This window comes from Pelobates fuscus, chromosome 11, assembly GCF_036172605.1.
Source record: "Pelobates fuscus isolate aPelFus1 chromosome 11, aPelFus1.pri, whole genome shotgun sequence".
NCBI classification, from domain to species: domain Eukaryota; kingdom Metazoa; phylum Chordata; class Amphibia; order Anura; family Pelobatidae; genus Pelobates; species Pelobates fuscus.
Window position 1 is genome coordinate 14,818,885 of NC_086327.1, and position 25,570 is coordinate 14,844,454.

Genomic DNA, 25,570 nt, shown 5'->3' on the forward strand with positions numbered 1-25,570 from the left:
GTGATCCAGTGGTCTCACACAATTTTTATTTCTGGATCGCTCGTGTCTTTCTGAGTTTCACTACTTTTTCTCCTTTTCATTGCTTAGACATGATTGACCCTATGACTCTCAGTACTCCCGTTATTCTTATAACACTATTATTATTGCTTACTACGCATTGCCATAGCTTCCCCAGTACACTCTACTTTGATTTCTCATTAGTAGTTATTTTGCTGATACCTTAGTGCAGGCATAAGCAACCTTCAGCACCCCAGATGTTTTGGACTACACCTCCCATGATGCTTTGTCAGCATTATGGGTGTCAGAACATTATGGGGGATGTAGGTTGTCTATCCCTGCCTTAGTGTAATCTCTTCTTTATGACTAGCCATGGAAGCTTAGCTTGACAATGTTGTTGTTATATCAAAAAATGTGCATGTTTTTATCAATTACTCTAACTGTTATGCATGATAATATGCCTGAGGATTGCTGCTGGGGCACCTTGAGCTTGTATGTTTTGATATTTTTCACAGAAAAAAAAAAAATTCTAGCATGTCTGCAAACATGTGCTATTTTGGTCTATTGGGGAGATTTATCAAAGTGGTCAGAAGAAATAAAAAATAGTAAAATCAACATATAAACCAGTTACACCAGCAGGAAAAATCCACTTTACATTTTTTTACAAATTAAAAAAAAGAATAAACACTTTCAGCGTTATAAACCAAAGTGAATATTGTTTGGAATTCAAAGGGAAATTCAAATTTAAAACAAAGTTAGTTGAACTGGAAACAATCTCCTAGTCCACAATGCTTCCAGTTCAGCTACATTGGCCTTAAATTAGAAATTTGAACGATTCTCATTTTAGTGAACAACCGATTTGATAACTTATACCCCATGGGTTACTAATACCGAGGTAATTCTTCAAAGCAGCAATCACTGGAGCAATATCGGTAATTCTGTGCTGATAAGCTATGATCACACTTCTATACATAATACTCTATATTTAACAAAATGTACTAATGAGAAGACATTTATTATACCTGTGGTTTGAAGTTTTATAAACTTTTTTTGAATTCTATATGCATTAATTTTTTTATCTATTCCTGGGTAAAACCGAGCTGAATCGTCCCATGTCACGCTATTTATCCTGAGGGAGCACTTGTTCTTAGCATTTTTCGCCAACGATGTGCGTCCTCTGTAAGATGCAATTGTTTCTGATATTCCGTTGCTTTTAAAAATCACTGTATCGTTAATTCTCTCATAGCGATACCATACAATATCATAAGATGTATAATTACTGGGTTTAACAAACCGGCAGGGAATCTCAACACAAGAACCAATCAGCGCTACCATCCGTGAAGGGAAAGAAAAAATCCATTGTTGGCCAGAGGAATCTAAAACTTAAAAAAGAAAATGAAGATTATGCCAAACATTCCATGAAAAAAGGCAGATATCAATGCAACCCATAACCTAACAAAAATCCTAAAACAATAATGTAAATACAATTCCAGTGGAACATACAAATATTGAGTACCAAAAGCATGCACTTTCTTAAGTGTAACAAGCAACATTTCTAGATAAAGGTATTTTAAAAACATACATTTATAGAAATTATTATAGTAAACTCTGTATTTCTTTTTTTTCTGGGCTATATCTAGTGTAGGAGTGGAACCTCCCAGGCAGATACCCTTATACAGTGGTTCCCAACCCAGTCCTTATGTACCTCCTACCAGTCCAGGATTTAGGGATTACCCAGTTGTGTTTAAGGTATTTTTAGAAGAAAAAAAAAACACTTTAGACACCACTGGGTAACCCCTAAATCCTGGACTGGTAGGGGGGTACTTGAGGACTCGGTTGGGAACCCCTGCCCTAATAGAAGATCTACTGGGCTATAGCTAAAACAAATAATTAAATAGACACTCTACGTTTTTAAATTTAAAAATAAAATTCCATTTAGTAGGTACACCACCAATAATAGCATGCATGCATTTCATTATGCCATTTTTCATTGGGGATATATATATAAACACATCTAGTTAAAGCTACAAGTTTCTTGACTGCTGCCTTTGCAAGTCCTCCCCTTCTAACCCCACCCAGACTTTCTGTGTCTGTCCAATCACGGACTTCTTAATGAGAAGTCTCTACAAGGCAGGGGCTCCGGCTAACTGCTGACTCAATTACAGGTCTGACATTCAATCCAGGAAGCCTCTGTAATCTATATGTTGGTCAAGCTGACTTTTTTATGCCAACATACCTTTCTGGCCACAGGTTTAACATTTGTTATTATGTTAATATTGGTTTGGTCTGATAGCCCTTGTTTGTAAAACTATGCAACTAATCAACTATATCTCTTTTATTTTATTTCCACAACTCTGCATTTCATGTGCAACAATCACAAAAAAAAAATAAAAAATAGCCAGGACACCTAGAAATAATGTATTTACAGTAAAGAAGTTATAATATATGTAACAGTTACATGATAAAAATGTATTATACCTTGAAGAATGATCAGGAGGAAAATCTTCATTGTGTCATAAAATTTACAGTGCCACCAATTTTCTGTGGGTTTCTACTTTTCTGTAACCTAAAACAAAAAATAAATTAATATGTGAAATATTAATAATTTTTCAAAGGACATTTGTAAGGAATTTGTTTATGCTATACATGTCATTGAATTGTGTAGAATTAAACTAAACATAGTTTCAGCAAATTAATGTATCAATTTGTCAGGTTTTTTTTTTTAGGTTTTTTTAAAAATGATTTTACAGTGCCGAATTAGGAAACTGCCACTTTCACATTGTAACTGCTAGTACCCCTATTTACCGCTATAACGTTTTAAAAGATAGAATTTAGCAAGGCTGACCACACAGATATCTTAAAGGACCACTATAGTGCCAGGAAAAAAACAACTTGTTTTTCTGGCACTATAGGGTCTTTAGGTCCCCCCCACCCTCAGGGTCCCACTCCCGCTAGGTTGAAGGGGTTAAACACTTACCTTTCTCCAGCGTTGGGCTCCCTCGGTGCTGGGGAACTCTCCTCCCTCTGCCGACATCAGTGCCGAATGCGCATGCGCGGCAAGAGCCACCCACGCATTCAAACAGTCCATAGGAAAGCATTTCTCAATTCTTTCCTATGGACGTCAGTGTCTTCTCACTGTGATTTTCACAGTGAGAAGTGCGGAAGCGCCTCTAGCGGCTGTCAATGGGACAGCCACTAGAGACTGGATTAACCCTTGTGTAAACAGCAGTTTCTCTGAAACTGCTATGTTTACAGCTGCAGGGTTAACCCTAGATGGACCTGGCACCCAGACCACTTCATTGAGCTTTAGTGGTCTGGGTGCCTATAGTGGTCCTTCAAGCAAAAATATTTTTTTCACTTTCCACAATTCCTCTCTATGACTCATGAACTAAGTAAGTGAGGGTCTGAATCAGAGAGCTTTCAGATCACTGTTTAATTCTTTAAGGATAGCTACAAAAGGCAATACTCTAAACACCAGAACCAGGGCCAACCTTAGAATTTAGGCGCTCTCTGCAAAAATCTTCACAGCTCTCCTCACTGACCACATCCTCTCACCTAATACCTTCATTATTTAAAACCTCCCACTCTTATTAACCCCAAAACTAAGCGTTGAGAAAGCTTGCTGAAAAACAGTGTGTGTCAGTAGGGACTTTAATGTCTGTGTGTATGGGAGGTTCAGGGGCTGCAGTGCATGTATATGTGTATTGTTTGTTGTTATTAGGAGTGTGTATGTTTATAGGGGGTGTAGTATATGTGTATAGAGGTAAAGTGTATGTGTATAGTGAGTGTACTGTGTATGTGGGTATTGGGTCTTTAGTGTGTGAGTGTACAGAGTGTGCACTGTGTTTACATGGAATATCATGTGAGTGTGTAGGGGCATTTTCATTTAATACATTTAAAAAACAAAAACAAAGGAAAACATTCATTGCCTCCTTCCCCCGGTGTTACCTTGCAGGGAAGTGGTGCATGCGATTCCCTAGTGGTGAAGTGTTTTCTGGGAATGTAAATTTTGTATTACAGAGCTCCATAGTAACACATCTTATAATAATGTGTGGTGTGTGTGTGCGTGTGTGTGTGTGTGTGTGTCTGTGTGACACTTGTGGTGAATGTACTGTAGACAATTGACAGCAGCCACAGACACTCATGTATACAACGATTTGTATATTAAAATTTTCCATTTTTAAAACCTCCGCTATAAAAAAAACCAAAAAAATTGCAAAGTAATCATCTTTTAAAAGTTCAAAAGGACCCAGCAAAATTAAATTACAGTAAATATTAGTAATAGAGGTTTCTTAAAGAAACACTCAGTACACATAAATCACTTCAGCTTGCTAATCACATTATCACTTCAAGTTCCTAATGTGTCTGGAGACTGTCATATTTGGCATATATTTCATAAATCAGCACTTTTATAACGTTTTGCTGAAGTCACCCCCTGCATAGGCAAGCCAAGTCCATACAGCTCCAACACAGAGGCTTCTCAATTCAGAGGGTATCTACTAAATTGGAAAAATAAACGTTCCATGGAGTGTTCCTTCAAGCAGATGCTTTACAACTGTGATAATACCGGAGAACATAAGCTGAACAGCAGGAATCCAATAAAGCAGGGAGCTTGATTATATACTAAGAGATAAGGAAAGACAGAACTCTAATCCATCCCACCTTGTTTCCTAACTCTAATGGTCCCATGCCAGGCCTGGGTTATATAGAATTCTAGTCTCAGCGCTGGACCCTGCAATAGAAGCACCAAGTCCAGTGCTGGACACAAGGGTTTCCATCTTTAGGTTGATGGAGAAACTCCTTCTTCATTTGAGTATATAGATAGGTCAGGATTTCATTTTGGACCCGGCCCTCTTTTTCTACTGATCTTTGAGAAGTTTATAAAAGAACACATACTTTTCTGAGACTTACACATATTTATCCCTCTCTGGTAAAGGTAAACTAGTGGCATTGCTTTTGTCAAACTACATCTCTTAGCAGCCTCACTATTGTAGAGAATGAGTGATGGATCTGGTTATAGTGTGTTCTACTAGTTCTATCAACATCGTGGTCAGAAAGTAGAGGGGAATACACACCTTCTCTCTGGGTGTAGCTCACCCTCTTGCGGTGCACATTTGGAAAGGAGCATGGCTGTGGCACTGTCTGCCTTTCTCTATTAATATCCTGGTTGGTCCAGTACTGGCTGTGTGTCTCATGTGGTCTCCCTGGTGGTCCGGTGGTATATCGCACAGTCTGCAGTCCCTGCTGATACACTTCATAAAATCCTCTCCCTCGTGGTTCTGGCACTCATTGATGAGTCAGAGCGCAGCCAAGGAGATTCAAAGTCCGTGCTTATCAATGAGCACCTGAACCGCAAAGGAGAGGATTTTATGAAGTGTATCAGCCAGGGCTGCAAACCGTGCAATATTTCACCTGACCACCAGGGAGTAATTTTTAATTAATATCCGGCAAAATATTGAGTAAAAAATGAATTCACTTTTTATTAGGGACAACAGTATCAGATACTGGTGCTGACCTTTTGCAAGATGTGTCGGCCTGCTGGCGCCCTTGCTGGCATAGCCCTCTGTGCGGCCACACAGCTAGCATACCCCTAAGGCCAACCCTGACCAGAACTCACTGGGGCAATGCTGGGCTGGGCACTTTCCAGGATTAAAATGGACTCCACCTTGCGCAGCAGCCATCATTAGCAAACAACCATGGAAATTGAACTGTTCGGAGGAGCCCCAATTCTTAACTCTGTCTGAGTGATGAAGGGTCAGTTTGCCCCTGCTTACAACTGAATATGTTAAATAGTCTGATATCATTTAGTGCCAACTAACTTTTCATTCCATACTTGCTTTTAGCACTTCTTCCTACAGAGATCTATGACTATGGCACTGCAAATCTTTGTGATATAATGTTCTTTAATCATTTTTATACAGAATTTAGACAAGCTTAGGATCATGGAACATTTACCTAAGTCATATCTTCAGTTTTAGACCTTGTTCCTCTTTAAAAATAAAAACCTCTGTATAAATGTTTCACAATCTGACTAGAACAATGTATATAAAAACAAATTAGCTATAGAAACCGTCAGGAGGTTACATCTCCATGAATATTGACTTCATTTTTAACAAATAGCACAGATACTGTGGAATATACAACACTCAGAATATGTCACATTAATAATGTGTCAAGTTGCTAATTTAAAATTAAATTTAAAATAAATACACAGAGACATTACTTACTTACGAGCCTTTGTTGCTTGTTGATTGAAAGTATCTAATTAAAGGAAGTACACGAGCAAATGTAGCAATATCCTTTAAATATCCCATCACACGATTTCCTCACACATCAAATTACCTACAAGTAAATATGTGACATTACTGTTTACTAAATAATATCTGATTACTGAAAAGGTTGTACAATAATGACTGTACTGCTGTTTTGTTTTTGTGGATGAGGTCTACTTGTAAAAGGTTGTACAATAACGACTGTACTGTTGTTTTGTTTTTGTAGATGAGGTCTACTTGTAAAAGACAGCAGAAAAAAAAAGATTTAAACGAAACGTGTCAGATTCTCATATTTACCCATCCTTCAGAGTCAATGGTTTCGTCAAACAGTTTACAGAAGTAAATGCAATAAAGCAAAAATGATTGGTAAAAATGATTTCTGCCTTTGATAAAAAAGGCCTCGATTTAATAAGATTTCAAATTAATTCAATATAGTTAGAAAAACGTTTCGAGTGATTTGCACCTACAGACATCACTGTTAAAGTCTATGGAATTATTTCTAGATAAGATATTGTTAATGTTCTTCTATTGTGTCATTTGGAAAGCTTGTTAAATTGAGACCGTATAGACTTTGATTTAATATTGTTGCATAAACTTTTCAAATGTTTTAATACTTTTGGATAATATTTTCGGATTTTGTCAAAATATTAAAATTAAAAAATATATATCATATATAAAATATATATTATTGATTACACATGAAATACACAAATCTATGGCACTCCATGGATAACATTAATTGCGAAGAAAGGTATGTTAGGTCGAGACCTTTTTTTTTCCTTCCTTCTTCCTCTTCCTAATATTATATTTATCAACTCCTTAAACTAGTAAAGTTAGGAAGATGGAAGAGATCACTCACTTACAGTTCCACCCTAACCATGAAGTTATCCTTAAAAGAGGGCTGAAGGAAAAAAGAAGAATGAAGGGAATATGAGAGGAGCCCTGTAAACGAGAAGAATATGAAAGGGACAGGAATTATTTTTAAAAGCCTTCAGATAACACTATATATACAAGTTATTTTATCTCTACTTTTAATTACTATATACATTTATCTATTAGTTATGTCAAATGTTATTACATTTCATTATAATAATTAAAACCCTGACTGATAAGATATCTTATACTAATTAACAACATACTACCAAAACATACACATCCACATTATCCACACTGTTCTTGTAAGGGTGGCGGTCCGGACGGCGGTGCGTGGACCGGGACCCCTGAGTCTGTCCAGGCAGCGAAGCGAGGACCGAGACCCAGTATGCCTGATGTTCAGAGTAGGAGTCACAGCGTAGAGGTGGATTAGCAGGGTCTGGTGCGGGGTAACCGCACGCCCCCTGGTGTTGAGCACCAGCGTTTGTGCAGCCACAACCAGAACCCTGATTCAGCTTCTGCGGATCCCAGGAACTAGGAGCTAGGAAACAAGCAGACCTCCCAGGAGCTGAATAGGAAGGCTCTGCAGCAAGAGTGTATCCAGTACTAGAAACAAGACAAGGCTAGAACAGGCACCAAACACGAAAACAAGACATAACTAGCAGAACCCAGAACCAGAGAAGGATAGGAAGCTAAACCCAGAACATGTACACAATACATAAGGGAACATTAACTAAACATGGGCATGACTGGACAGGACTGAACATGGACTGGGCACACAAACTAAAACAAGACATAACTAACAGAACCCAGAACTGGAGCAGGACAGAAAGCAGAACCCAGAACATGTACACAAGACATAAGGAAACATTAACTAAACAGGGGCAGGACAAGACTGTACATGGATTACAAAATAAAACAAGACAAGATATAACAGGCAAAACAAGAGGAGACATAACTAAGCACTATATATGTAAATCATGGGGATTCAGTCACATTATATGATCATACATTGCATAAGCCTGCCAACAACACCAATGTACCCCATAACTGGCAGGTCCTACACTGCCTAATGAATACTAAAATAACCACAGAACACATATATAGCACTTACCGGCAATAAAGGGCAGAAGCAGTGAGCAGCTGCCTGCAGGAACTCTGAAACATAAATGAATGATGGAAAACAAACGGGTGTGGCAAATAAAACAAACATTTAAATGAATCCAAGAGACTGGGAAATCCAGGGGTGGAGTACAAGAATGAACCCAGAAACCCAGCATAAAGAAAACCAGACACAGAATAGAAAACCAAAAACCAAGAAATACTAAACAAGAATTGTAACAAGAGTACTGGATACCAGAAGCCATTACCAGAATGATCCGCAGCCAGGAACAGACGTGACAGTACTTCCCTTTATGTCCTATACTGCAACCAAAACAAATACGATCAAATAACACATATCGTTATCTCATCTCAATTAAAACAAATACAGACTTACTTTAACGTAATAAATAGTGAATATACATAAAATATATACATACATATTAGATTACTTTAGCAAACTTATTTAACACAATTCCACCTACCTGTATAACATAATCTATTACCTAAATTTCTATAACCCCTTAAGGACACAACTTCAGAAATAAAATGGAATAATGACGGTATATTTCTGTTATGTGTCCTTAGAGGGGTAAAGTTTGTTTAGATATATTTACTTTACCTTATTTTTAATTCAAGGAATTGTATATACAACTTATATACAATGTATATACAATGTCTAATTGAATAGCTTATCTAAGATAATTTATATACCGTTCTCACTTTAAAAAGAAGCATTATACATAGTAAACCTATTATTGCAATGACTATATATATTCAATATTCTGAACAATAGTAAACAATACTATTATATATATACTGAAACTTTAATGTATGTCATACTCATGCAAATTATTTAAAAATATATATAAATATCACAAAAAATATCAATATATTAATGCATTTTTTTAAATAAATCATTTAAAAAATTTATTCAAAAATATTAAATCATTTGAAAAATGTATCTAAAAATGTTAAATCAAGGTCAAGGTTTGAGAATTGTGTATTTTCAATAAAACATATAGAAAAGCAAATAATGTATACTAACTGAATTTAAAGATAATTTCACATTTTAAAATAGCTGAATGAAAAATGTAGCAAACTTATGTTTTTTCCTTTAGCTATGTTGGTCAAAAATTCTAAATCTACTTCAAATATCCAACAATTCACTTTTTAGCAAATAACTCTGGTATCAGTCAATTAACTCTGCTTCGTATAAACAGTTGTATTCATGCTAGAAATAGAGGAAAAGTGTAGTAAATGTGGAATCCCCAGAATATTTTTTGTGTGGAAAATAAGTCAATTATAAATATTTGGGGGAAGGGTCCGCTAGCCGACCAATATGGTCGCATGTAGCTAGAACTCCTCTAGAACAACCACTTATTAAGCCTAAACAGTAGCATTACATTATTTGGCACAAATCTGTTTATTGTCAATTAGGAACACCCTGCTGAGTGTTGGACTTGCTTGGTTTGACCCAGTGAGCACAGCTCATGAAAGGTTTTCTGGTGGCCTGCAGACGTACTCGAGGCAGAGGTTATGGTATGGGAATCACCCACTTTTAAGCCCTGTTTCCCCCCTCGACCACTTGGAGTTATCCCTGTGCCACTGGCACACTATTGTGCCCTAATGCAAGCAACACTATGCCCGGCAGCAACTCAAGAAGCTGACCTGACACCTCAGATAGTCGCCACTCCATATCTTGCTGCTCTACAGTCCTGCCCAAATGGATCATCCAACAGTGATGACCTGTTTCTTCAGGCCTTTGACTTACTGTCTGCCCAGTTCTGGGTGAAGCTGTGTGCTCCCACATTCACCACTCCTTTTGTATGCCAAGGTAAAGTCTCCTGGCTGTGGTCTGTGGGCCAATGCCGCCTGGTGGAGTTTTGCCCATGTAGACACCATGTGTCATCAAGGAGACAGATGATCAGGTGATCGCCATGGCTAGCTCATTATCACTGAAGTCAGATGGTGAACAGTGGAAAGCAGGGGCTGCTGCTGATACAACCTCAAAGCACACTGATTGCTACATGTCCTTCCACGGAGAGGCCAACTTCACAAGTTCAACCTGCTCTGTCAAACGATCCATGCTCAGCAAGGCCCATCGTGTGCATCAATGTGGACATGAGGTCTTAATCCCGTGGTTGGCTATTGCTGGACTCATGTAGGCACTAATCAGGAATGCATTTACGTTTGGAGTTGGTGGAGTTCCCCTCCATGACTCAGTGGACTCTAAAATCCCTATGTCACTAACCTCCCATCCATGTGAAGTTTTCCCATGAATGGGACGAAAGTTCTACTCAATATGCAAGAGGCTATAGTTTTTATTGTTGTTATTTCTTTTTTTTTTTATATTTCTTTATTTTTGTTGTGTGTAAGTTTATAACATTAGCGTGTGAGGTACCCCCAAAGGCAATCCTCCAGCACATTAAAACAATTAGACATAGAGGTACATGTTAAAACAAGCAAATTTTTTTTTGTTTAGGCTATAAACAGTATGGATTTACGTTTCTGAGGTATTATTATAGTATACCATAAAATTGTTAACGTTAGAACATCAACTTTTATTTATAAAATTTATAGCATTTGACTTAAAGAAAAAAAAGAAAGAACAAAACAAAAAAAACACATCAATATAACTGCTTTAAACAAGGACATAGTGGTAACATATTACAACAATAATATAGTCCATAAAAGTGCAGTTCGTTTGTACAAAAAGGCAAAAAACATCACTTTCATCGTTGTAATACAATTTACCAGTTTGAAACACTAATATTTGAGTTCAGCGAAGTTTCCAGAGTAAAATAGTACCCCCCATGTACAGGTTTTATGGTGTCTGGGAGAGTTACAGGGTCAAATATAGTGCTTACAAATTAAATTCTCTGCACCTTCTCCCTGTGTTGTCAGGCATGTCAATCAAATTTTAATTAATCAAATTACATAATTATGTTAAAATATTATTTAAATATAGTTTTTAATATATATGCATTTATAGGTATTTAAATTCTACGTGTATACTAATGTAATTATATGTATTTATATCTATATATATATTTGCGGTTATTTGTATTTTATATATAGAATCCATTTTGTGCAATAAGTCTTTAACTGACTTTTGATTCCTGCAATATGATGCTGCTATATTTGTTTCATTTATATATATATATATATTCATTTCATCATAAATCATATTTTCTTGAATTCACCATTGAAATTTTAAATCTTATGAGATATATTTTCATATTCTCGAACATCATCAATCTTCATGGCTTCAGGAGGAATGTGGCGATTTTCAGGCTGCAAACACAACAATATAAAACATTTATTTGTCTATTTAGAAATGTAAATCAAGGTCAAGAAATATTTTTAACTCAAGAACATTACCGGACCATTCGTGTGATTTATTGTATGTTGTATCTTTTAGACTACACAGCAAAGTATTCTACGTTTACATATTCACATTTTCACTACATATTTGAATAAATATGTAAAAAATTGAATTTGTCACCTTTAAATTTGAATAATCTGGGCTGATGTTCTTCTTTTCAAGATCGGTATATATGGTATTAGCAGGTTGTGCAGCCTAGAAATAAGAAATATCACACTGACTTGATTATTTTATAGTTAAAACACATTTTTGTGAAAAAATAATCTAATCGGAATTTGCAATTATGCTTACTGTCAGGATTACTGACTTTGCTAGCTATCTGATTACGGCCTTGATTAATATATATATTTATATATATATTTTTCAAATAAACATTTAAAACAATTTAATATTTTGGAACATATCTTAATATTTTGCTATTGATATATTTTTTATATACGACTTTTTTTATATATATTATTATTATTTTGAAATATTTTTTTTTCAAACGTTATATAAAATATTAAGTCACCTGAAAAGCTTATCTTAAACTACTAAATCAAGGCCTACATGTGTTTCAACTCTTTCTAGATTAATGTTGGTATGTGTTTATGCCTTTTCGTAGATGTATTGCCCATCTTTGCTGTATATCTGTGCTTCAAGTCATTATGGTCACTATGTTTAGCTCGGTCATTCTGTCGTATCTTACATTCCTTCAATCTTTTTGAGTGGCATTTCAGTTGTGAGTTAGAGGTGTTACTGATCCTGAGAGTTGTTTAACACTATTTTATTTTCTATTAATTCTGGTCTACAATAATCTTAGACTCCCACAGCATTGGACTATAGACAGTTAAATGCTTAACTCATGGAGGGTCATTATTATCATTAAGGATTCATATGTTTGTGGGAAAACACGTAGAATAGAAATGCAGAGAAATAGCTTCTGAGGGAAGCGGAGACGCAATCAGAGAAATTAAGATACATAAAAAAGGAGAGACGGAGATAGAAAAAAAGAGTGTAGTGATTAAAAAGGAATTAAGGGACATAGAAAAATAATATGACAAATAAAAAGAGAAGTATAAGTAGACAGACAAAAACCAAGAGAGCTAGGAAGTAACAAGAATTTGAATTGGATAGTTGTGTGTATGTGATAAATCATTGGTATAACACTACTGTAGGAGGATTCTGACTTATGACTTACCCAATATTTACGCTTCGGACACTTTCCGCATCTATTACAGAAACAAAAAATATATATAGGCATTTTTATATTGCTTATGCTATGATTAGTATCAATAGTACCCTCACTTTCTAACCTGAATTATTATTAGAGTATTGAAGCAAAAGCAGAGAATATGAGAATGGACAGATGCTTAAAAGAACTCAATCGCTTGGGTCTCCCCACTCGGTCTCAAAATAGTTTTTGCTCACATGTGCCATTACATAGTGAACCAAGACCATTTGCATATCAGACGGACATCTCCAATAATGGCAATCCCGATCCAAAATGCTGACAAGTAAAATTATTATTAGACTGTTACCATGGTACAGTTTATGCTGTGTATGAATGAATGCTGACAATATATATATATATATATATATATATACCAAAACCTCCTGATACCTTGGAGCTGCAGTTCTTGCAAGAGTAAATAACCAGGCATTGCACCGAAAATACTTTCAAGGTGTGTTGAATGAACGGATAATAAGTTGGCATCTAAATAGTTTTTAGAGACTTGTTTGAGGCTTCTCTGAGACCCCAATTTAAGATCAATAAAGATTTAAAATTTGGGAAGACTCACAGAGAGCAGATTATAACATATAACATATATTTCTATAAATTGATTAACATAAAAAAAACTTGGAAAAACTGTTTGTTTATTTTTTTGGTAAGTCAATTCGACTACAATAATATAGAAATAGTAGTGAATATCCAAAAATATATACCGTAATTCCACTTAACTCAGTCTTTTTTGATTGTTGAATTAGTTATTGATTAAAGATTTTCAGTCCTTCATTTGTTATTCATTCATAAGTGAAATTTGTCTAATAATATCCACAAAATGAGTCAGCTTACCTCCAACAAATGTAGATAGTTGATACAAATAGAATGAATGAAATTATTCCAAGAACAACAGATGTCACCAGATATGTGGGGTTTCCATGAGCTAAAGAAGATATGTAGAATTAGTTGTAGAATTAGTTGTAAAATAAGTTGAAATGGTAGAAAACAGAAGTCTATCTAACGTTTTTTTCCTGAAAATAAGACATCCACCAAAAACAAGCTCTAACTTATTTTCAGGGGATGCTCGTAATTTAAGCTCAACTCCAAAAAAAAAGCCCTAGTTGAGATCGTCGCTAGTTTGATAATCTATGTTCGGAGAATTTTCCCCAAACATAGATTTGCGGTATTCCACGCACTAGTGAACTGGTCAATGTTCGGGGGAATTCCCTGAACGTAGACCTGCTTTCTTGCACATGCTTGCTAGTGCATCCGCACTTACCGGCTAATTCGTTTTATAAGCATATCATAAGAACAGATGCTGGTCGGTAAGTGGGGACCACCTGTTATATATAAAAATAAGACATCACCTGAAAATAAGCACTATCTATCTATCTATCTATCTATCTATCTATCTCTCTCATAGTTTTAACTTGGTGCTTACATTGTACAGAAAGTTCTAAAGGGTTGGAATATTCTGTCCCCAGGGTGTTTATTGCAGAGCAGGTATATCTATAACTCTTCCAGTTCATAATCTTGACTATTAATTTTTCAGTAGTTTCTTCTAACATTTCAGTGGAGTTGTCCTCTACCTTGTACCACGTGTAGGACGATGCAGCAGGATTAGATTGAGTAACGCATTGTAAAGTCACATTATTTCCTTGTTTGAGAAGTGTGTTCCCAAGTATCTTGACATTTGTGTTTTTTGGAGAAACTGGTAACAGAAGACGATAGAAAGAAAAAAGCATTGAAAGTAATTATGTCATTAAAGTGCCACTCTAAGCATACTTTTATTTAATGAAGTATATGAAAAAAATTGAAAAAATCTTCACTACCTTTAGTATATGACAGGATCCTACAGAAAGGAAGACTATAGACACAAACCATCTTTTTCAAACACTGTTTGACCCAATGATCCTGTCATATACTAAAGTAACAGATGAGATTTTCTTCTTAAAATATAAATACAATTCCGTCGAACATATAACGGTTCACCAGCGCAGGGAATCCTGTTAGTCACCTAGAATAATTACACAAATCTCACTTCACAACATGGAGTACAGATTTATACTCTACTGAATAATAGTATGTTGCTTTAATATTGTATCTACTTATTAAAATATTGTGCATACATTTGATATTGAGCTTGACCATGGCATGACTTGTTTTTCCTTCGAAAAAAGTAGCTGAGCAGTATATGTCCATGTTGTGATCATCAGACGAAGGAATATATTCCAGGTCTGTTAGTGACATCCATTTTCCATCAATGAAGTCTTTTTGATATATTTTGCCACTTTGTTTCACTTTATTGCCATGCTGGCTAGGCATGTTCCACCACAGTGTTGGAGGACTGGACCAACAAGTATGTTCCACATGGCAGGTAATAGTGACCGGTTGCCCTTCAATCATGTCTCCATTCCATATAATTACTGGCTGGTTTAATGTATCTGAAAAAAATAGTTTTGGAACATCTGATTATAGAAAGTAAATGTACAGAAAGAAATTACCAAGTTAATTGCAAATGTTTTATATTCTACTATTACTTTGTCACAGTCATTTACTAATGTGGGAATTTAAAGTAAATTTCAAGTAGAAGGTCAGAGTAGTTAAATCCCAATTTTAGTGGATAGTCCTTTAACTGTTTAGATTAGAATATTAAAAAAAACAAAAACCAGGTTGAGTCTTGTGGTAGTTGAAAGGAATACAATTAAGTAAATAAACTGCAATTGGTAGAATTCTCTGTTTTTGATTATTGTATACCATCTAAAAGACACTCCATCAAGTTGCACTTGCTTGTACGGCCACCTACGCAGCAGGCTCTGCATGATCATCAACCACATATCCTTGACAAGGATTGTATTGTCCCTGCTGATGCATGTGAGCTAGTTGTTAGCTCCTTACATGTGAGTATATTTTCTTTTGTTTTATTATATACCATTCTCCAAACAATGTCACACTATTGGATTATTGGATAATGACATTTCATATTTCATCCTCTGACCTGTCAAAGACACCAGACTAATATTTGAAATTATTCTACCAAGAACTCCTCACTATTAGTTTTTTTCTTTTTTTACTATCTGAACATTATTTTTATTGCATTTGGTTTATTTTCATAATTGTATTTCTTTCAACTACCACTAGGCACAACCTGTCTATTTTTTTTGTATTTTCTACTACTGATCTTGGGATTTAGGGTTCCCCAAATGATAGAGTTTGTTGCCTCTGAGTTAGCATTGTATCTTCATTTTTGTTTTCCATTAAATGTTTGCAAAATCATTACAAAATACTTGTTTAAACCTGTAACGGATCCCAGTACTCTAGCTGAGTACATCCGTGCAGAATCTTCCAGGTCCCAAGCGCAGTAGTGATGGTAGTTGTGAATATAGCTCACGGTTCCCCAATCATGAGATTTCATGAAGGGGTAAATCAATCTGTTTAATCCAGGCACAATGGCCTGCTTATATACACTGCAAAGACACAGAAAACACGCCCTTGACACTCCTACAAACACACCCACGAAATGTCCCCAAAATGCCATGTCACCATGACTAAGCAAAAATGACAATTTACAGAAAACACATCAAAATACATATTTAACGTAATTGAACCCCCATAGTCTACACATCCCCAGATAGCCTGAATCTGAGCGCTCATTTCCCACGAATATGGCCAAATTGCAAATGGGCTGAAGTTTTGACCAACCCCTCACGCAGTGGCGTACACATGACCCATGGGGCCCCGGTGCGAAAATTGATCCGTGACTCCCCCCCCTTACTCTGCACGGGCCAGGGCCGAAACACATGGCGGCGGGCACCTGGTCGCAGGGGTTGCAGGGCTGCGACCCCTGCAACCGCGTTATGTACGCCCGTGCATGCAGATGCACACACACTTAAAGGATCACTACAGACACCCAGATCACATCAGCTCAATTAAGTTGTCTAGGTGCAAGGTCCCTCTAGTTTTAATCCTGCAGCTGAAAACATAGCAGTTTCAGAGAAACTGCTATGTTTCACTGAGGGTTAATCCAGCCTCTAATGGCTGTCTCATTGATAGCCGCTAGAGGAGCTTCCGCGATTCTCACTGTGAAAATCACAGTGAGAAGACACTGAACGTCCATAGGAAAGCATTGAGTAATGCTTTCCTATGGGCGCTTTGAATGCGCGCACTGCTCTTGCCACGCATGAGCATTCGGAGCTGAGCGGTGGAGGGATCCCCAGTGCTAAGGGAGTCCGACGCTGGAGAAAGGTAAGTGGAAGACACACACACACACTGTCATGAACAGATGCATACACACTAGCTAACAGACACACACATTTACTGACAGAGACACACTCAGCGACAGACATACATACACGCACACTCCCTTACAAAACATACACTCTCACTGACAAACACTCACTAACAGACATCAAACAGACTCACTAACAGACACACACAAACACACTCAGTAACAGACACACACAGTAACACACTCACTGGCACTCACTAGCAGACACACACTCTAACACACACACACTCTAACACTAACACACACACACTCTAACACTAACACACACACACACACACACTAACACACACACACTAACACACACACACACACACTAACACTTACACACACACTAACACTAACACACACACTAACACACACACACACACACACACACACACACTAACACACACACACTAACACTAACACACACACACTAACACTAACACACACTAACACTAACACACACACACACTAACACTAACATACACTAACATACACACACTAACATACACACACTAACATACTAACACACACACTAACACACACACACACTAACACACACTCTAACACTAACACTAACACGCACACTCACTAACACACACACACACACACACACACACACTTTTTTTAAAATTTAATCCCCCCAGCCTCCTTACCTTTTGGAGTGCTGAGGGGATTCCCTGGGGTCCAGTGGTGTCACCGGGTGGGTGGTCCTGCGTGTGCGCGAGGGAGCACTCTCCCTGGCTGAGTGCTTCCTCTTCAGCTCCCTCGCGTGCCGCGTACTGATGCCAGAGCCAGAAGATGACGTCAGTGCGGTGCACAAGTGCGCCGAAGAGGAAGCACTCAGGGGAGAGTGCTCCCTCGCGCACCCGCAGGACCGGCCGCCAGTAGACAGCAGGGACAGCCTCGGGTGGCCCTGAGGTGGCCGGCTCCTGGGCCCCCCAGGAGAAGATGCTGGCCACAGTGGCATACATACCGGGTTGAAGGGTGGCCGGGCTCCCTGGTGGGCCGGGCCTGGTCGCTGCTGCTACCCTTGCGACCCCGGTATGTACGCCAGTGCCCTCACGAGGCACCTGCCCAAAATAGTTCCACAGTTTTAGAGTTAGCGCTCGTTCATGTTCGGGAGTTCCAGAACACATAAAAGCGTGAACTGTTCCTCTGACTCAGTGGTAGTGTTAGTTTGTGAGGTCCGTACGAACAAACGTACCGAACAGTGTACTTGCCATGAACAAAAGCAGACGTTTGCATAGTTTTACCGGTGTTCGCACCGTTGAGTGTCCACTTTGGAGTTCCAGACACTCGATGACCAAGTCCCACTGCCTGCTTTCGTGCCACAAGATGGCTGCCGTTTTCTCCACCACATGTCGTTCGGTTATACGAATGTCGACCACACAGAGAGAGCACTTAGTTCTTGCAGTTTTCTTTGTACTTAAAGGATCACTATAGGGTCAGGAAAACAAACATGTATTTCTGAGCCTATAATGTTAAAACCACCATCTAGCCCCCCAGGGCCCCTCATGCCTCCATAAATATAGCAAAATCTTACTATATTCAAGCCAGAAGCTGTAACTCTGCATGCTGTTTGCCTAAAAAAAAAACAAGCAGTCTGCTGACATCATCAGAGGTGGTGGCCTGATCCAATCACAATGCTTCCCCATAGGATTGGCTGAGACTGAGAAGGAGGCAGATCAGGGGCAGAGCCAGCCAAACTGCATCTCCTCAAAGAGATGAATTGAATCAATGAATCTCTATGAGGAAAGTTCAGTGTCTGCATGCAGGGGGAGGAGACACTGAATTTTTGGATGCATTTTAGGCAGCCATGACCCAGGAAGGATCTCTATCAGCCATCTGAGGAGTGGCCAGTGAAGTTATCACTAGGCTGTAATCTAAACACTGCATTTTCTCTGAAAAGACAGTGTTTACAGCAAAAAGCCTGAAGGTAATGATTCTACTCAACAGAACAAATTCAATAAGCTGTAGTTGTTCTGGTGACTATAGTGTCCCTTTAATGTGCCAGAGGAGTGGTCCATGTTTGGCAATTTAAGGTACCGAATCAGTCTGTGTGTGTGTCGCCATCTGTGTGTGGGGGCTCAGTCTGTGTGTGTATGGGTCAGTCTGTGTGTGTATGGGTTAGCCTGTGAGTGTATGGGTTAGCCTGTGAGTGTATGGGTCAGTCTGTGTGTGCATGGGTGTGGGGTGGGGTCAGTCTGTGTGTGTATGGGTTAGCCTGTTAGTGTATGGGTCAGTCTGTTTATGTGTGGGTGTGGGGGTGGGGTCAGTCTGTGTGTGTATGGAATACAAACACAACACAGAAATGGTGGATTGGCGCTTTTATAGAAATAAGCAACTACCCCCAGTGCCTAAAATCACTAAATGGCACTCAAGATACAGTGAAAGAAAGAAGTATAAGGGGGGTGCAGAAAGAATATACGCAAATATGGTATACTTAGTACGATGAGTGGAACACCTCCTGATTTTCCTATAATAAAAACATATATATATATATATATATATATATATATATATATATATATATATATATATATATATAGTGTAACACTGTTTTAAAAGGAACATCAATCAAAAGAGGGTAATGGGTCACTCACAGTATGCAGAGCCATATAGAGCTGGCTCTGACTCTGACTGTGGAGTGCTGTGGAAACTTTTTCTACTTATGTTATTTTAGCTTATTTTATCTCTTGTATTGTATGCAGTAAAGCTTTACCCAATTGGATATCCTGAATTATTGAGAGGCTGGAAAAGGAGCTATCCTGGTGGGAAGTCTGAAAGCCCGAATAAGCTTATTATTCACCTGCCATTGAAGTCAGAGCCAGCTCTATATGGCTCTGCATACTGTGAGTGACCCATTACCCTCTTTTGATTGATGTTCCTTTTAAAACAGTGTTACACTATATATATATGTTTTTATTATAGGAAAATCAGGAGACGTTCCACTCATCGTACTAAGTATACCATATTTGTGTATATTCTTTCTGCACCCCCCTTATACTTCTTTCTTTCACTGTGTGTGTATGGGTTAGCCTGTGAGTGTATGGGTCAGTCTGTGTGTGTGTAGATCAGTCTGTGGATGTATGGGTCAGTCTGTGTGTGGGGGAGTTTAGTCTGTGTGTGGGTGGTCAGTCTGTGTGTATGGGTGTGGGGGTGTGGTCAGTCTGTGTGTATGGGTTAGCCTGTGAGTGTATGGTTCAGTCTGCGTGTGTATGGGTATGGGGGTGGGGTCAGTATGTGTGTGGGGGGGTTTAGTCTGTGTGTGGGTGGTCAGTCTGTGTGTATGGGTGTGGGAGTGTGGTCAGTCTGTGTGTATGGGTTAGCCTGTGAGTGTATGGTTCAGTCTGCATGTGTACGGGTTTGGGGGTGGGGTCAGTCTGTGAGTGTATGGGTCAGTCTGCGTGTGTGTGGGGGTCAGTCTGTGTGTGTATGGATCAGTCTGTGTATGTATGAGTCAGTCTGTGTGTGGGGGTGGGGGTTCAGTCTGTGTGTGGGGGGGTTCAGTCTGTGTGTGGGGGGGTTTAGTCTGTGTGGGGGGGTTTAGTCTGTGTGTGTATGGGTGTGGAGGTGTGGTCAGTCTGTGTGTGTATGGGTTAGCCTGTGAGTGTACGGGTCAGTCTGTGTGTGTATGGGTGTGGGAGGGTCAGTCTGTGTGTGTATGGATCAGTCTGTGTATGTATGGGACAGTCTGTGTGGGGGGTGGGGGTTCAGTCTGTGTGTGTGTGGGTTTAGTCTGTGTGTGGGTGGTCAGTCTGTGTGTGTGGGGGATTCAGTCTGTGTGTGGGGGGGTTCAGTCTGTGTGTTTGTGGGGTTTCAGTCTGTGTGTGTGGGGGTTTAGTCTGTGTGTGGGGGGGTTTAGTCTGTGTGTGGGTGATCAGTCTGTGTGTGTAAGGGGTTCAGTCTGTGTGTGGGGGGGGGTTCAGTCTATGTGTGTGTAGGGATCAGTCTGTGTGTGGAGGTGGGGGGTTCAGTCTGTGTGTGTGTGTGTGGCAGGGCTCAACAAATCCCAGGCGCCATGGCAACTAGAAATTTTGCCCTGGCACTTGAGATTTGTGAGCCTTTTACCTAAAGCGGGCAATGGAGGCGGCCGGCTCAGGGAGCATTGTAGCCGGCTGTCCTGGGAGGTATGGAGGCAGCCGGCTCAGGGATCATGGAGACAGCCGCCCTGGGTTGTGTGCAAGCGGCCACCCTGGGGAGAAAGGAGGCAACAGGCTGGGGCAGCGCGCGAGGGAGCAGTGATCTTCCTGCAGCTCCCCTCTGCTCCCTCACTCTGTATAGTAATGCTGGGAGCTGGAATATGACGTAATTCCGTCCCCAGCATCACTGCAGACAGTGCGAGGGAGCAGAGAGGAGATGCAGGAAGATCACTGCTCCCTCACACACAGGAATAGCAGCCCCATTGAACCCTACCGCCCTCAGCAACAAATGATCTGGCCGCCCCACTCCCTCTGTCAGCCGTCTGCCTCCCTCTCAGAGCTCTCTGTGATCTGGTCTCCCTCCCTTACTTCTCAATGAGTCGACCGGCCGGCCGCCTCCCTCAGTCAGCAGCCTGCCTCAGCCCTCCGTGATCAGACTGCCCGCCTCTGCTCTCAGGCAGCCGGTCACCTCGGGGGCTGAACAGGCTCACAGAGAATCTGTGAGCCTGTTCAGCCCCCGAGGTGACCGGTTGCCTGAGATCAGAGGCGGGCAGTCTGATCACGGAGGGCTGAGGCAGGCTGCTGACTCAGGTCTAGCCCTGATATATATATATATATATATATGAATATATATATATATATATAGAGAGAGAGAGAGAGAGAGAGAGAGAGATAGATATAGATATTTATAGATATATGGATACATATTTTATAACTGCCCCCCTACTTTTGTCACTGGCCCCCATGTGCCACCACTAAGTATGAATCCTGGAGACGCCACTGCTCTTGTATGATAAAAACTTTGCTCATAGATGGCATGATGAAAATGCTGGCACTCATACATTTTTAATGGGTGCATTTGCCATCCCATGCCAGTGACAAATTTGCATACAGAATCATCTTTCAACACTGTGCAATATAAATCCACAATGCACGCTGAATATGCTACTTAATATCACAATCTAGAATCACTTACATCAACGCAATGTCTTACTGACACCTTTATTATAATTAAGTATCAGGCAATCCCAACCTCTATGGGATACATATGTCTTTATTTTAAAAAGGAGATTTTCAAAAGTAGGTCAGCTCACTTTTTGCTAGTTTGTCGATATCTCTCCTTATCTTATAGTCCATTAATCCATTATTACATGACATTAAGAATGTACAAAATAAGGCCCCACTATACAAAAAGCGGGCTCTTCTCATTGCCCCAACCAAACAACATTTTTAACACTCTTTCACTAAGCTTCCCAACTAGAGATGTCCAGAACAGTTCGCCGGGAACTATTCACCGGCGAACATAGCGTGTACGCGGTCGCCGCGGCGGGCTAACATATGCGATGTTCGGTCCGCCCCCTATTCGTCATCATTGAGTAAACTTTGACCCTGTACCTCACAGTCAGCTGACACATTCTGGGAGGGAGGGTCTGCTGCTGATTGGCTGGAATGTGTCAGCTGACTGTGAGGTACAGGGTAAAAGTTTACTCAATGATGACGAATAGGGGGCGGACCGAACATCGCATATGTTCGCCCGCCGCGGCGACTGCGAACAAGCTATGTTCGCCAGCGAAAAGTTCACGGCGAACAGTTCGGGACATCTCTATTCCCAACATTCTCTATCCTTACATACATTTCCTTCCCAATTATCTTAAATCCCCCCATAACATTTGATTGGAATACGAACATGTATTTCTGACAATATTGCTGTAAAAAAACATTTTAGGTGGTCGGACCCCCCTTACCCTGTTTAAAGGTATAAAACTTACCTTTTTTCCAGCGCTGTGCAGGTCTGGTCAGGGCTGGCTTTGCCCACTGAAAAGGCACACCTCTCCGAAAAGGCAGTGTTTACAGTAAAAAGCCTACAGGAACAGCCAGTAGATACCAGAACAACTATATTAAACTGTAGTTGTTCTGATGACTATTTTTGTCCCTTTAAGTAATACTGCAGCATTTTAACATTCATGGACATTGACAGGAAGTATGTAACCAACATGAATTATTTGAAGAAGTCCTTACTTATGATATCAAGTTTAATAACTTGAAAATAAAGCTTGATTGAGCTTCTCAGTTGTGGGTAATACCAACCCTCGTCGTCATCTCTCACGTCATTTATTCTCAGGGAGCAGTTTTTATCTTCCGTTTTCACAACAAGGATTCGACTTCTGATTTCTGGGCTTACGTTGGATTTTGAAATCTCTATATAATTTCCATTCTCATGCTGGTACCAAACGACATCCTGACAAGACCAGGGATTCTGGAATGAACTGGGGAGTTCTACGCAGGATCCAGTCAAAGCTTTCATATGAAATAATAAATCCCATTTATCCTGACCAAATGACACCATGTATAATCCTTAAAAATTAAAGCAGAAATACTCAAAAAAGTTATGAAAGCAAAAAAAAAATACAACGATTCACACAATTGTCTGTCTTTCATCCATTTATCCACTCATCTGTCTGATGTATTGGCTATCCTAGCAACCTACTTTTCTACCCTATCTTTGTGTCATTCTACCCCACTCCCTCTAGCATGTAAACTCATTGAGCAGGGCCCTCAACCCCTCTGTTCCTGTGTGTCCAACTCATCTGGTTACAATTACGTGTCTTTTAGCCCACCCATTGTACAGTGCTGCGGAATTTGTTGCCGTTTTATAAACAAAAATAATAATAATAATAATGAACAATGACACAGGAATTGGAACAAGTCTTGTTCAATTATAGATCCCTAATTATAGATCCTAAGCCCATTGTATCTTAATTAACATTTGCATCAGAAACATTTTAAGACAAAGGGGAGCTTATACATTGAAAAATACGTGTCTTGATTGAAATTGATTTTTCTTACAACTCAAGATTTTTACCTGAGCCAGAATTCAACAATTACAGAGTTATTGCTAAAGTGAGAATTGTCAGAAATTCAAAGTGAATTCAAAGAGAACTTTAAATTTAAAGGGACATTATAGTATTAGGAATACGGATGTATATTCCTAACACTATGGTTCCCTTCCAAATACTTACTGCCCCCTTCTATTCTGTGAAGGAGAAAGGGGGTTTTACTTTCCTTTTCTCCCTCGCAGAACCAGTCTCTGTGCTGCCTTCTAACTTCCTTGACTGAGTTCATTAAGACTGATCTTTTCAATCAGTCTAATGATTTCCTGCATTGGGAGTCTAGTGTGCATAAAGGATTTTTTCATGCATGCGCACTAGACTCCAAATGCAGGAAATCTCTATGAGATCACATGATAGAAATAGCTGAGTTTTATTTGGCTTTTTCAGAGGAAGCACATCTAGTGGATGGCATAGAGGCATTTGAACCCTGCAATGTACACATTGCCATTATTGGAAAACAGCAAAGTTTCACATTGCAGGGAGGGGCATGGGACTCATTTTAAGGCCAAAATAGCTGAACTGGAAGTTAGTGTAAAACCAGTTTATTTTAAGTTGTAATTGTTAGAGGTTACTCAAGCACAAAAAATAATCACAATCCAAAGTGCACAAAGTGAAAAGCAGTAAAATAAATAGAACTTCCCTTTTCTTAGGAGAAGAAAATTCCAGAAGACTTTCTTTTGTCTTTCAAAATAGATAGCGGAAACTCTGCTAAAAACAAAGTGCAAAACAACATAGCATTACTGTAATTAGAAAGTGTGAGTGGCCAATAGGAATTGCACATTCTGAGCACTTTATAAACACAGTTATACTCTATGTTGTTTTGCACTTTTTTTAGCAAAGTTTCCAATAATATTTGTATATACAAACACAATATATTTCTGACCAAATGGGGATTTTTTTAGTTTAAGTAATTCCCAAATAATTAATATTCACTTATCCCACATCCCTATGCACATTTAAATAACTAGCATTTTTTTGGTATCACTCCAATGGCCACTTAAGTGTAAGCTCACCTGCCACGTCAATTCAAACCTTTCATCACTTTTGTTTGTATACTCACTATGCTCTTACTAGTATTTAACACTATATTATTTATAACACGATTACTATTATTTTGTCTCCCACAGTGTAGTGTAGGACCCACCGATAATGGGGTACTTTGAAAGTAGTGGTGGGCTTAACAACATATGGCCATATCTTGGAACCAAATCCCCATATTTATACTTAGTTAGGCATTTTAGTAGCCTTCTTTGTTTTTTGTATTTTTTTGTAGTCTGAGTGCGCTGCATTATTCTCTCATTCATGAAATCTTGGTCACAGCGGCAGCACCTTTCATGCAAAATTCAGGTCTCGGGAGTGCCCCCTATCCTTTCTCTGTCAATTCAAACCTTGTCACAAACTTACCTTTACCCGGTGCCCGCGCCTCTCC

General features: G+C 39.1%; 1 protein-coding gene across 1 annotated transcript in view; it reads right to left on the bottom strand.

Moving 5' to 3' along the window:
- LOC134576738 (uncharacterized) overlaps positions 1-25,570 on the bottom strand; it is a 37,475-nt gene that overhangs the window by 7,821 nt on the left and 4,084 nt on the right. Inside the window, exons 3-11 of the mRNA XM_063435453.1 lie at positions 23,270-23,605; positions 14,965-15,279; positions 14,277-14,546; positions 13,688-13,778; positions 12,812-12,842; positions 11,752-11,826; positions 11,478-11,540; positions 2,476-2,548; positions 1,020-1,379 (exon numbers count right to left, since the gene is read on the bottom strand). Coding sequence (XP_063291523.1) covers positions 1,020-1,379; positions 2,476-2,548; positions 11,478-11,540; positions 11,752-11,826; positions 12,812-12,842; positions 13,688-13,778; positions 14,277-14,546; positions 14,965-15,279; positions 23,270-23,605 — 1,614 coding nt within the window. The remainder of the gene's footprint in view (positions 1-1,019; positions 1,380-2,475; positions 2,549-11,477; positions 11,541-11,751; positions 11,827-12,811; positions 12,843-13,687; positions 13,779-14,276; positions 14,547-14,964; positions 15,280-23,269; positions 23,606-25,570) is intronic.